At 41.3% G+C, this 12,060-nt stretch overlaps 1 protein-coding gene across 1 annotated transcript in view; it reads left to right on the top strand.

Moving 5' to 3' along the window:
- KYNU (kynureninase) overlaps window positions 1-12,060 on the top strand; it is a 44,230-nt gene that overhangs the window by 11,025 nt on the left and 21,145 nt on the right. The window contains exons 4-7 of the mRNA XM_088521812.1: window positions 4,329-4,390; window positions 4,892-4,963; window positions 6,053-6,127; window positions 7,464-7,610. Of these exons, the coding sequence (XP_088377938.1) occupies window positions 4,329-4,390; window positions 4,892-4,963; window positions 6,053-6,127; window positions 7,464-7,610 (356 nt within the window). The remainder of the gene's footprint in view (window positions 1-4,328; window positions 4,391-4,891; window positions 4,964-6,052; window positions 6,128-7,463; window positions 7,611-12,060) is intronic.

A 12,060-nucleotide genomic window follows, 5' to 3' on the forward strand; every position in this document is an offset into this window, starting at 1 on the left:
CTGCTATTTGTATGTCCCCATTACCCCGCGTGCTCCGTACGGAGCCGGCGGCGCAGGGGGATGCGGATAGCGAGCGCGGCCGCTTATCGCAGAGGTTGCGTGGAGCTCTGGGAGCTCCTCCAGGCAAGTTCGGCAGCCCCCAAAGCAGCTGCCTGTGTCCAAATGCAAATCCCTCCCTTGCCTTTTGCTCCAGCTGCCAAAATAGTCTTTTGCTGTGATTTTCTTCGGATCAGTTGCTATTGGAAAGGGGAAGAGAAACTATGTTGGCATGCTATCCTGCAGCCTGTATTTTATTCTCGATCCTTACGGCTCTTGTCAAGGCTAGGCTACCAGATTTTAGTTGGATTTAGCCAGTATATCAATTCAGCTGCTGAAGGTAGCTGACAATACGGACGATCTGAACTGAGTTATCGTGGGTTCATTTGCGTCGGCACTGGGAAAAATATTATGGCTGGGTTGACCTGGCGTGCATTAGAGATCGTCTCGTGTAATTTCTCCTCCAGTTTATAGACAAGTGCAGAAGGAGCAAGTCCTGGCTTTCCTCCTTCAGGAGGAGTAAGTGGGCTCGGAGCAAGAGGAAAGGGAGATGTTAAGGAGTGCTTAATGACAAGCTAATTTATAGTGTTATTTAACTCCTAAAGCAAATGAAGGGAACGTGTGCAAACGTCCAGAGTCTTCATGCTGCTTCCAAGCAGCTAAAATAGTGGGAATTTTGACTGGAGCAAAGCACAAGTATAGAACTGTAGCATTGTTATATGATTATTTGCAATGTAAAGTACAAAGATAATATCAGTGTACATATCCTTGATGTTGTTGTGCCATGTACAGCTATTCTGCTCACAGGAGGAGGTAATTCCCAAAATGCAGTTCAGTGTTTTAGTTTTCTAGGTCCTGGCTTTAGTACTTGTGTCCTGGTATCTGGTACTGCTCAGGAGTTTAAGAAAGGACTTTGAGTGTTGCTGCAAGCAAGTAGTAAAACAACAACCTGCTGCACAACTGCACAGTGACGGCTTTAAAATTGCAAACCTCAAACTTAGCTGGGGGTGGGGGATTTCTCTCAGCTCTGTGCTTAGAGCAGGGAGCTGCTGGGCTGCCTACCCAGAGGTATTTGGCTTTGCAAAGTAGCAGGGTGGACTCTGACCCTCTCCACATATCCAGCAGAAATTTGAGGTCCCACAGGGCCAGAAAGAAGGGCATCAAGGCAGGTGGTGGTGGTTGTTATTACTTATTATTATTTAACTAGCCATCTATCTTGCAGAAGTTGCCAAGTCTGTGTATCTTCTTTAACTTAAAGATTGAGAGGAAAATCTGATATTTACATAAATTTTATCCGACTTGACAGCCAGGCTCCCTATTTTTCCTTTGTGCAAAGCTTTCCTTTTTATATATATTCTAAACTTATTTATTTCTATCACAATGCTCAGACCATGCTAGGCTTTACTGCTCTGTTCATTTTAAACATTGATACATACATTTAATTTTTTTATTCTATAGGACCTGTCATGACTGAGGCATTTTCATTAACTAACTTTAGGAAAACATTCATTACTAGAATGTATTTTCTAGTCTTGTTTTCCAGTCCAAAATGAATACATGTAGGAAAGGATGTTAAGATGGTCTCTTCCAACGCAGCACTTGTGATTAAGCACTCTCTTCCAGCAATAACAAGTATAAATAGCAAGTATGTCAGTATAAGTCAAAAAGTGAATTCTGAGTTTCTTTGTGAGTTAAATGTGAGAACATAAACAGAATTTTGAACTTTTTTATTCAATATTTATCACATTATGGAGTAGGAAGAGTTGTCATTTCTCACTCTAAGTACTAGTAAGAGAATACTTGGGGAGATCCATTTGGGATCGGACTGAAGACTGCAAAATTCCTTTCTCTGTTTAATGGTTTATGGCACTATAGCCCCTTGTTTATTGAACACAGACGCCTTTTCTTGCTCAGTGAAAGCTGCAGTAGTAAATACACTGCAAGATGCCGAGCCAAGGTCGGTGTAGGCTCCTCTTTTCCAGGCTCGGCTGGAGCAGGTCTTTGCCGAGCTGCGAGGCTGGTGCTGAGCCAATTTGCAGTGACTTGGGATGATAAGCATTATTTAAAATGGCCAAACTGTCTTTAGAATTGGATGTTTTTTAATGATTTTTTCAATTCTCCTGGTGCAGATCAGGCTCCTGTTGCAGGCAGAGAGGAAAAGGACAGCTGTGTCTGCCTAACACAATCACTGTTGTCTCTGAAGTTGTGCTTTGCAAATGCTGCTTCCCTTTATTAAAGAGGAGATTTATCAAAGGGAACATAGGGGTTGGAGATATGGCGTAAAGTTAGGAAATAGAGAAAGCAAACATAATTTTGTCTGCAGTGCACTGGGTCTTTGAATATTGTAATAGGTTAATTGGATCATAGAAAGGTTGTTTTCTGAAGCGCAGTGCAGGTTATGAAGGATAACAGTTTCCCAATGAAACGGATGAAGTTTGTTTTGCGGGCATGAAATTCAATAATGGAAAGCTTTTAATAAATATATAATTTACAGAAGACCAAACCTTACATGACAAATGTAGTGTCATATTTAATTTGGGTTGCTAGCATGCAGCTAGGAGTGATCTACGGATTAACCGTTTGTTTTGCACGCAGATGGTGCAGAAATCCCTGTGGAAGCCACGGACCTCCTGACAGGAGCACAAGGAGCAGGACTAGCACCGTTTCCTGGTGCTGTCCCTTTTCTTTCTATCCTAAGGAGTCTATTTAAATAGTAAGATCACAAATAATAATGTTTTGAGCTGCAATTGCTCTGGCATCTTCTGCATCTGCAGCAGAGCAGGTGCAAGGTGACCTCTTCCAGCAGCACGGAGCCTGCAGGTGCAATGCTATCAGAGCAGAGCGAGGAAAGCCCAGGATAGCAGCTAAAGTGAGGGCAGAAAAGCATGTTTTTGCTTATGAGGACCTAGGTTCACTTACACTGCTTCCTACAAGCCTGATGTTCCCAGTGTCTGGAATAGGAAAATTACTCATGACTTTCCTTTCTGACTCCTGGGCAGGTGGTCCTGGGTTACTGCTAGCTAATAACATGCTTTTCTGTGTGATACTTAATATTCTGCACCACAAGAAAAGGGCCACTGAATATCTGAGTGGTTCTTGGCTTTTGCTATAGTGGCAGGAGCTGAGGCCTGCTTGGCATGGGACCCCTTGGAAAGTTTTTGTGCATAATTTATGCTTTTATGAATTGTCATGTTTGTTGGCTATGGCTTGTATTGAGGTCAAACCACTGCTTCTCTCCTGAGCAGGTCAATTAATAGCTCCATGAAATGCTGTGGGATGTGGTAAAAAGGTCTTGGTGCTACTGGTTCTCCTGGGGCAGCCAAGGCTTGATGTCCCCAGGACTGGAGCTCCTCTTCCCCTTTTTTGCCCCAATGTTGTGTTCTCCTTTTCTCCATCCTGTCTGTGACTGCTGCCTTCTCTGCCTGTTCACACATCTCCATCCACCTCTGTGTTCATACTCTCCTGTCTCCTTTGGCAAACTCCACCTTGGTCAAAATGCATAGGCAATACTACCAAACCGACCTTCCTTTAGCTGAATGTTCTCAAAGCACTGATTTGTCACGGGTGGATTAATGCTTTTCAGCAATGGATGTGGAGTGTGTGTGTGTGGGGGGGAAACAAAGAAATAGAAATTGATTTTTCTCCATATCTTGGCAGTGCCTTGCCTATTGTGCAGTCCCTCATCCTTCCTAAAGCCTTCCACCAGTGGTTCATAAGGGTTTGAGAATTCATTGCTACTTAATAATAGCAATTGGTTGTAACTCCATTAGCTCAGTCAACAATTATCTGTAGCCAAAGGCATCTGTTATTCACATAGTTAAGGCAGGGTGCACATGATGTCTTGTCCAGCTGCTATGTTAATAGTGATCTCCTATATTCAGTAAGTCATTTTAGTTCCCTTTCTGTTAGGGATGGGGTTTACCTTGACATCACAGTAACAATTTACCATAGATGATTACGACTTGCTTATGTCTGAAGTATAAATGACAATAAATCCACTAGTAGCTTGCCGGTAAATGGAAATACTTCATTTTTTGTATGTGTTTTTGTTTTTTTCAGTTTTGTTTTCTGCAGTTGACCTGAAAAAATAAATATTTTCCTGTCAGAGTGGTGTCGTGAGTCAGACAAGAAATCTTTCTGCTTCCCTGCAATGACACCTAAAGCATTTGTTTACTTTCTAGCCTTTAGAGAGAGATTGACTGAAAAGCCACACTTTTGCTTTGAACGTGTTGCATTGGATTTCTTTGAAATTCTCGTGGAATAATCCCAACCTGTATATTTTTACATTTCAGGGGCCCAAAAAGGGGAAGTAGCCCTAATGAATGGGCTAACTGTTAATCTGCACCTCCTGCTGGTATGTCCTTACAATGCTTATGGGATGCTGTGCTGACAAAATAGTGTGCATTGACTTGGGGACAGCCTTTTGTAGGGACCTCTTAGATGGCTGCATGGGACAATGACCTAACATTTTGTAAGTTTTTTGGAGTTGTATCTGACAGGAGACATCATCTATGTTTTGACTCCTTTCAAAGGGAAGAATGATGTGGGAGCTAATGGGCAGAGCAGGGAAATACATGGTTAGTCCCATCTTCCTTGGCTTCAGCAAAAGCTTTGCCATTGATCCCTCCTGGAGCCCACTGTTGGATTTTTGTGGTCTTTGTTACAGGTCAACAAAATCAAGTATTATAATGCTTTTCTGCTTTGATAAATGTTATATGAGCACAGAATTATTTGCTAGTCTTGGGCAATTCTTTGCAGCCTGCGTAAAGTAGTCCTTACTAAGTTATGTACTAGAAGCATCTCTGATTTGCCTCTGCTCAGATGTTTAATGTATCTTTTTTTTTGGTTTTAACAGCTATCTTTTTTTAAGCCTACATCAAGACGCTATAAAATTCTTCTAGAAACGAAAGCCTTTCCCTCTGACCATGTAAGAAATTAATATTTCACCATATTTATATTATTAATCATATTTTTCCAAAGAATATCAGTAGCCCGATTTGAATATTTATTAGCTCATCTTGTCCAAGTAACATTACAATAAAAAAATCTGTCAGAAGCCTTTGAGCTCAGCATATTTTACAGATTGTAGCTTTATTCCTTTGTTCAAATAAAAAATGTTACAAGAGGAAAAGATTGAATGGGTACATTGATTTATTAGTCTTTTTAAAGACATTGAGCAAACTGCTGGCCTAAATCAACTGAAGTTGTAAATGTTTTATTAATTCTTGTTGCTGTTTTACTTTATGAAACCAAATCAATACAAACTCACAACATTAATGCTTATATATCCCCAGACAGAGATGGAAATGTTTGTTCTTAGCACTTTAGATTACTAGTTCAAACAATTTGTGTGCTATAAGATGGGAGACAATAGCCCGTGCATTGGAGCTTAGAGCAAATTAATCTTTTGGTTTGTGGCCTGCTGCTACTTTATCATCAACTCGGTAAACTCCTGGAAATTGATAACAAATTTCACCTCTAAGGTGCAATAAAAATGGCTCAAACTACTAACAGGTTTATTTGTAATGAAGATGGCGGCACAGATGTATGCAATTGAAATTACCTTTATTTGAAGTGATGCAGATCCCAATGCTACTTTTACTCCAAGTGTGCTGGTGCATCCCTCCAGTTAAATTTCTGTAACACCTCAGAACTTCCTATGCACCAGCAGTCACTTCCATTCCTGCCATGTAATTTTAAGCTCTTTTATAGTGTTGTTTTTTGCCTTCTCCAAAGCCTTATTGAGCAATAAAATCATTGAGGGTTTAGAGGTCTCATTTCCCCCCAGATGTGCAGCCAATTGAAGATGGAGCCTAGCATGTACCAGCATGCCAAACCCTTCCAAATCAAAGCAAACTTAAGATGTTCTCCTGGATTAGGATTCCATGTGTTAGTTTTAGTGAAAGGCAGGCATCTGAGTCCCTTTTGTTGAAGATGTGAATGTGCTTGGCTGCTCTTCTGTTGTTGTTTTATCATTTAATTGCACTGACACGCACTATGTGGACGTTTCTTGCAGTATGCGGTTGAATCCCAGCTCCGACTTCATGGACTTGATGTGGAGAAATGCATGCTCATGATACATCCACGGGAGGTTGGTGAGGAGGAGCAAGGACTTGTGATTTTAGTAGCAGATGCATATTTTGGAGCAGTGTTGTCATATGCCCTTAGACATTTCAGTGTGTCTGCCTGCATGAGTTAACATCTCTATTTTGTCTAATGCTTTCAGTTAGATTTCATGCATTGTGCATTCTGTTTGTGTGTTCTTTGATATTGAAACCCATTTTATAATCGTCTAGTTCAACTAGCACATTTGCCCTAAAGAACAAAAAGATATTCCCCCCCACTATTTTCCCTGTTTGCAATAGCAGACAGCATCCTAAGAGAACTGCAGAATGGAGCAGTTCATCGGTTCATTCAAAAGCCCCAATGTCCTTTTAGTGTCCTAACAAAAAATTGCCTTGACAAGAGCACCACTGTATCTTGATCAGCATGGACTAAGGGAAAGGTCTGCTTGGAGTAATATGCAATTCAGATGTGTGTGAGAGATTGCCTTGCTTCGCTTTCATGGTGTTAAAAACTTTGCCACCTAACTATAAACTGATGGTGACCTTTTGTTTCTGAAATCTGAGTCATCTTGTGAGTAAAGAGCCTACTCCTGAATGCTTGATAGATTTGCAAAGATTGTTGGGATAATAACAGTTGTTTCAATTCAACAATCTTTCTGCAGCTCTTTTCAGTACCAAGTCTAATTTAATTCTGTGTTTTCACACCCTAATTGATCCCTAGGTGGTGGCTTGTTTTACACAGTCCTGCTAGGAAGGCGAGGGGAGGATGGGGCAGTAATTTTCCTGTAAAGAATCAAAAGTGAGTTTTTTTTTTTTGGTTGAAATTCTTCTATATTTAATGACTCCAGGTTTGGGGATTTTTGTACTTTTGATGATGTGAGGCTTATTGTCTTTGAAATATAAATATGGCAGGTTTATAATAGCTTCCTGGGGGATATGAAGTTTATCAGAAAAGTACAGAGTGAAACTGATAGACAACTTAAGCCTTGTGGGTGTCACAAATTTCAGACGCCACAAAAAATGATGTATACTGTTTGCACCAAGTTTTTTTAATACTGTAAGTGAAAACTGTCAGAAATATTAAAGAATGGGGAGCATGACAGAATACAAAGTGAATAGACTTTTTAAGAGTGGCACCTTCAAGATAAGTTTGCTAATTATTTTTAATTCCCCTCCACCCTAGTAACCTACTGATGGGCTACTTCATGGCACTACCTTTGTATATAATTACCATGCTAAGGGGTTGCCTTTGATCTTGTGCAAGCAGCATGGCTTATAGTAAAATATAGATTATGAAATAAGAAACGACAGTTTCATTACTGCCAGGGCTGATGTAAAACGTGTGCTTTAACTTTGTTTTAGGGGGAGGAGACCTTGAGAATTGAAGATATCCTTGCTGTAATTGAGAAAGAAGGGGACTCTATTGCTGTAATTCTGTTCAGCGGAGTGCAGTACTACACAGGACAGCTGTTCAACATCCCCAGAATAACAAAGGCTGGCCAAGAAAAGGTACAAATGCTCCCAAACTGTCCTCCTAACAGTTTTAGATCCATTTTCCTTGTGAAATATTTTTATAGTGGAAATATTTCCACTTTTTGTGAAACCTAAACTATTTTTGTGACCTAAACTATGTGGAGAGATTATTCATGACTATTCACCTTCTGCTGGACTGTTCAAGAACAGAATCTCAAGAAGTTTGGGGAAGAGGAGGTGGTGATCATAGCTCCAGGCTCTCTCTAAAGGTTGGAGTAGCTTGTGTCAGACCTGTGCTTTTCAAGAGGCTTTCATGCTCTTCCACTGCTCCTGCCCTGCTGCTGGCAGCTGCTATCACAGCTCTTTTCCTCCAGCCAGCGGGGCAGGGGAGCTCCCCGCAGAGCCGGCCGCGCTCCGGCTCAGCCGAGCAGTTTTCCGGAGACGGGCGCAATGTGGAGTCCATCAGCTTCACAGGAGGACTGTGTTTTAGTGATGACTCAGCTGCAGGAACTTGCAGACAGCGTGTGAGAGATTTTACTCTATGGACATAGCTGTAAAACTTTTTTTAACAGTCTGCATTGCCTCAGGTATCCAGGAGAAAATAGCTTTTAATCAAGTCATCTTATCAAAAAGAGGTCACTGGGCTCTCTAGATGGGCCATTTTTTATTGCCAATGCCTTATCTCATCTAAGATTAAGCCACTCAAGACAAAAGTTTCTTAGTATTCCTGGATTTCTGCAAACCAGCTAATTGTTTGTTTTAACTCTAGGGAGGTTACTGGCTCACACTGGAGTACATGCCAGCTCATATAGTTTGGCAGGGGATGTTTTTCTGGAGGTCAGAGTAAGTTATGCTGGTGTAAAGTGATGGTAAGGTCTCCCTTGGGAGACCAGAGCAGGTGCAAGAGTTAGTGCATGTTCCATGTGATGTAAAAGTGAGTGATATGTTCTTGCTGAGCAGCATCTAGCAACAAAGTGGCTCTTGGACAAGGTACAAGACCAGCTCCTGAGATGGATGCAGAACTGAGTATGTATTAGATGAATGTTGTGCTAAAAATGACATCTTCATAATGCTTTCCTTGAGGGTCTTCAGTCCTTCTCTGAAAATAAATAAAGGCCATGCCGAAAAGTTTGCCGAAAGGGAAGGTAGACTATTCATAGGATGATGCCACCCAACTGTGTGCTCGCTCTTGCTCCTGGTGACTGCAAAGCTTTTGTTCCCCAGCCAACGCCTACGCATGTACCAGGCTGCCTCTCCAAAATCTGCTTGCTTGAAGATGTGTCTGAAAGGTGTCTGGGGAGAAATTTTTCTCATACTGTAAATATGAACAACCTGGGAAAAGCCTCTCACTTCCACACCTCCCTAAAGATGCTCTCCAAACCCTGGGCCACATGCTCAACAAACAAAGTTCTGCAGTTTCTCTGAAAGTTATAAACTGACCCAAATTGGACGAGGGTCCCTCCTCTAGAGTTTAAAAAAGAGTTACTTGTACTTCATTGTATGGTGCGAAAAGGAGTTTGATGTTTATATTATCTGAGAAGATGACCAGAACTGGGCAGAGAAAGCTTAAAAACTGTTCCTGAGATAATGCTGAGGACACTGGAGAGGACTAACTCTTTATGAAAGAATCCAAATGTGACATGAGGTGGTGCTCTGTCCTCGTGTCTTGCTTTTGGCCTGTTGCCCACATCTCTGTAGTCTCTTTTCAAGAGATTTCAAAAAGTATGTTTATGTATATACGTATTTATATTTTAATTACCACCTTATTGTAGTTAGTACTTCAGCCTCTGATCTAGGTGACTTCATGGACTATGAATCATCACATGCATATTTAAATATGTATATATATGACTGAACTACTTGGATACCTAGAAAACTTTAAAAGTTTGAGCCAGCCCAGTAGTTGTTCTCCTCCTGTCAGACATGTACATTTCAATGCATTTATGGATTCTGCTGTCTGCGTTAAGTGATATTGAGCTGTTTGTACAAACCACTATGTATCATACAGTTATAGCACACTTAAACATCACATAGTGTAAATATTTACTCAAATAGCTATTAAATCAGCAGAGTTTGCAATTTTAATAGTGATAATAATTTATACTGTGTCTTGCTCCCAAAATAAAATGCTCTGTCTTTGAAGTGATTGGCTGCTCTCTTCTCAACCCAGGCAGGGCTGATGCTGGCAGCTCTTGTGTTTGAGGAGAGCAGAGGGATCTGCTGAACCAGAGGGACTCAGGGAGGAGGGAGTGTGATGCAAAGGCCTTCCTGCTCAAGAAATCTGAATTTATTTAGCTGAAGATCCTGAATGCTTTCGTTTAATCTAGACCTTTTTGTCCTGGCTAAACCTCTAATGCAATGCTGCTACTGAAGGATGGCTTTTTATATATCTTTTGTTTTGTTTTATTTTTAAGATTATGAAGCAAACTGGAGGTGTGGAGACAGCACATGCTGTCTCATCTGTGAGATACCTGGCAATAGCAGTGATCACAAACTGGCAGGGGCATGTGCTAAATGAAGCAGTTGGATGTGGTGGTAGGCAAGGATGTGGTGGCTTCATTTGCCTTGGACTGCTCCCAGATGAGTGGCTATTTCTCCTTCATAAGGCCTTTTTGGGAATGCTAAGAGATACTACATTCAAGTGCTCTTGCTCAGTGGATGTGGTGCATGTTGCTATACCAGGTATTTCACCTTGTTGGAAAATTAATCTAATTGATGGAGAGTGCAGGTTTGTGGATGCCATTCAGATCACTGGATGGATGTGACTTTACTGCCTGCTGAATTAGTTAGCAGCAACATGTGCTGGCTTAATTTCACCTCTGCTGTTCAGCCTCTACGCCCAGACTTGCATTTTTCAGGATAGTAAACGTGGGCTGAAAGGCTATGTTTAAGAACTACCTTCAAGAGCTTCTAGAGCTGAGACAACCAGTTGGGGTTGTAATAAGTCTCATGCAAGATGTTGTAGTATCATAGAAACTCTGAAATCCTTTAAAATCTGTTCTAAAAGAGGATTCAACCCAAGAAAGTTATGTTGATAGGGAAGGTACAAGGCTTGCCCTACTAATGATGACTGAATGCTCTTGAACAGAAAATACATTGGGGAGAGGTGATAAACAGGCAACTAAGATGGGGAACATTCAAGGTAGAAGTGTCATTTGAGTAGGGAAGGAAAGCTTGTCAACTAGCATAGCAAAGTTCTACAGAGATAGTCTGGGCAGTTCTTTTAATGTACAATCTAAGTAGGATCCTGCAGTGTTGTAGCTGTTTAGTTCTGGCTAGAGATTTGAGTTGCAAGTGCAGTCTGGAAAATGTCCTCAAATTCATAAGGTCAGTTATTTATGAATTAAGTTACTGACTTCCTTTTACATTTTTAAGCCAATTTCCTAAGTTCTCTGCGTATGTTAAGGTTCCTCAGAGTGAAAGCTCTGCACATAGACTGCTTCATTAAGTCATTAAATATTAAATGAACTAAATTAAGCTTGAAAAATTACTTCTGGCTATTTTTCCATCTACGTCTCCTGGATAAATCAAAATTACTATGTATTGTGCCAAAGACTCAGCAGCAGCCTGAAGAGGCTTTAACAGTTTTCCTTGTTTCATATTTTGTGCTTGCTTTAGAGGAGGGGGGTCGGCTGAGTCATTTCACTACTTTTCAAGTGAAGAAATGGCTGACTTCTAGGGCACTAGCTTTCAAGTACAATTTTCATAAGTTAGATTGAACTTTCAACTGACTCTGCATAGTATGTAAAGTATTTTAATCTCCCGAGTCCCAGTAGGAAGAGCTTTAAGATCCTTCATCTTCATTTCTTTCCTGTCTCTCCTTCTAAATGTCCCAGCTTTGCTTGTATGAGGCTGTCATTTCTCTCCCTCTCTCCAAATGTCATTGTCCATGCTGAGTTGTTACCTGCTGATTATCAGCAGCCATCCAGACACGCTGCAGAAATGACTTTTAGATGTTAAAATAAAATGGAAGAGGCAGGGGAGAGCACCAGTCCTCTGCTTTGCCCACGCCAGATGGAGAGCTCTGTTTATTCCCATAGTTTGGGGGAGTGACATTCCCACGCAATCCCTGTTCAGCTTATTCAGGAAGAGCCATTTTGGTTTGTTTTACTTACAATATGCAATCTGTGTGACTAAACATTTGCTGTTCATGAAGCTTGAGTGCCAGACACTCTTCTTCCTGGGGAAGGAAAGCAGTGCAACGCGTTTTGCAGATGACAACGTGAGCAAAACAATATGAGTGGTCTTTTCCAAGGTCATGCAGGAAATCTGCTGGTGCTGGATTTTCAGGCTGCACCAGCTGGGTGCTGGTGCTGGATTTTCAGGCTGCATTGAATTAGTAAATCAAGCAGCATCCAGACGTTGTTGAGCAATTTCAGAGGGGAGACCAGCTACCATCCTCCAGGTTTATGTCCTAGTGGGTGGCTATCCTAGGGAAAGCTAGGAGAGCAGCAGAGACGGTGCAAACTTGTCTGTCCCAGGTGGT

This window comes from Tinamus guttatus, unplaced genomic scaffold (assembly GCF_059628265.1).
Source record: "Tinamus guttatus ecotype Peru unplaced genomic scaffold, ASM5962826v1 Tinamus_guttatus_pri_ptg000133l, whole genome shotgun sequence".
In the NCBI taxonomy this organism is placed as follows: domain Eukaryota; kingdom Metazoa; phylum Chordata; class Aves; order Tinamiformes; family Tinamidae; genus Tinamus; species Tinamus guttatus.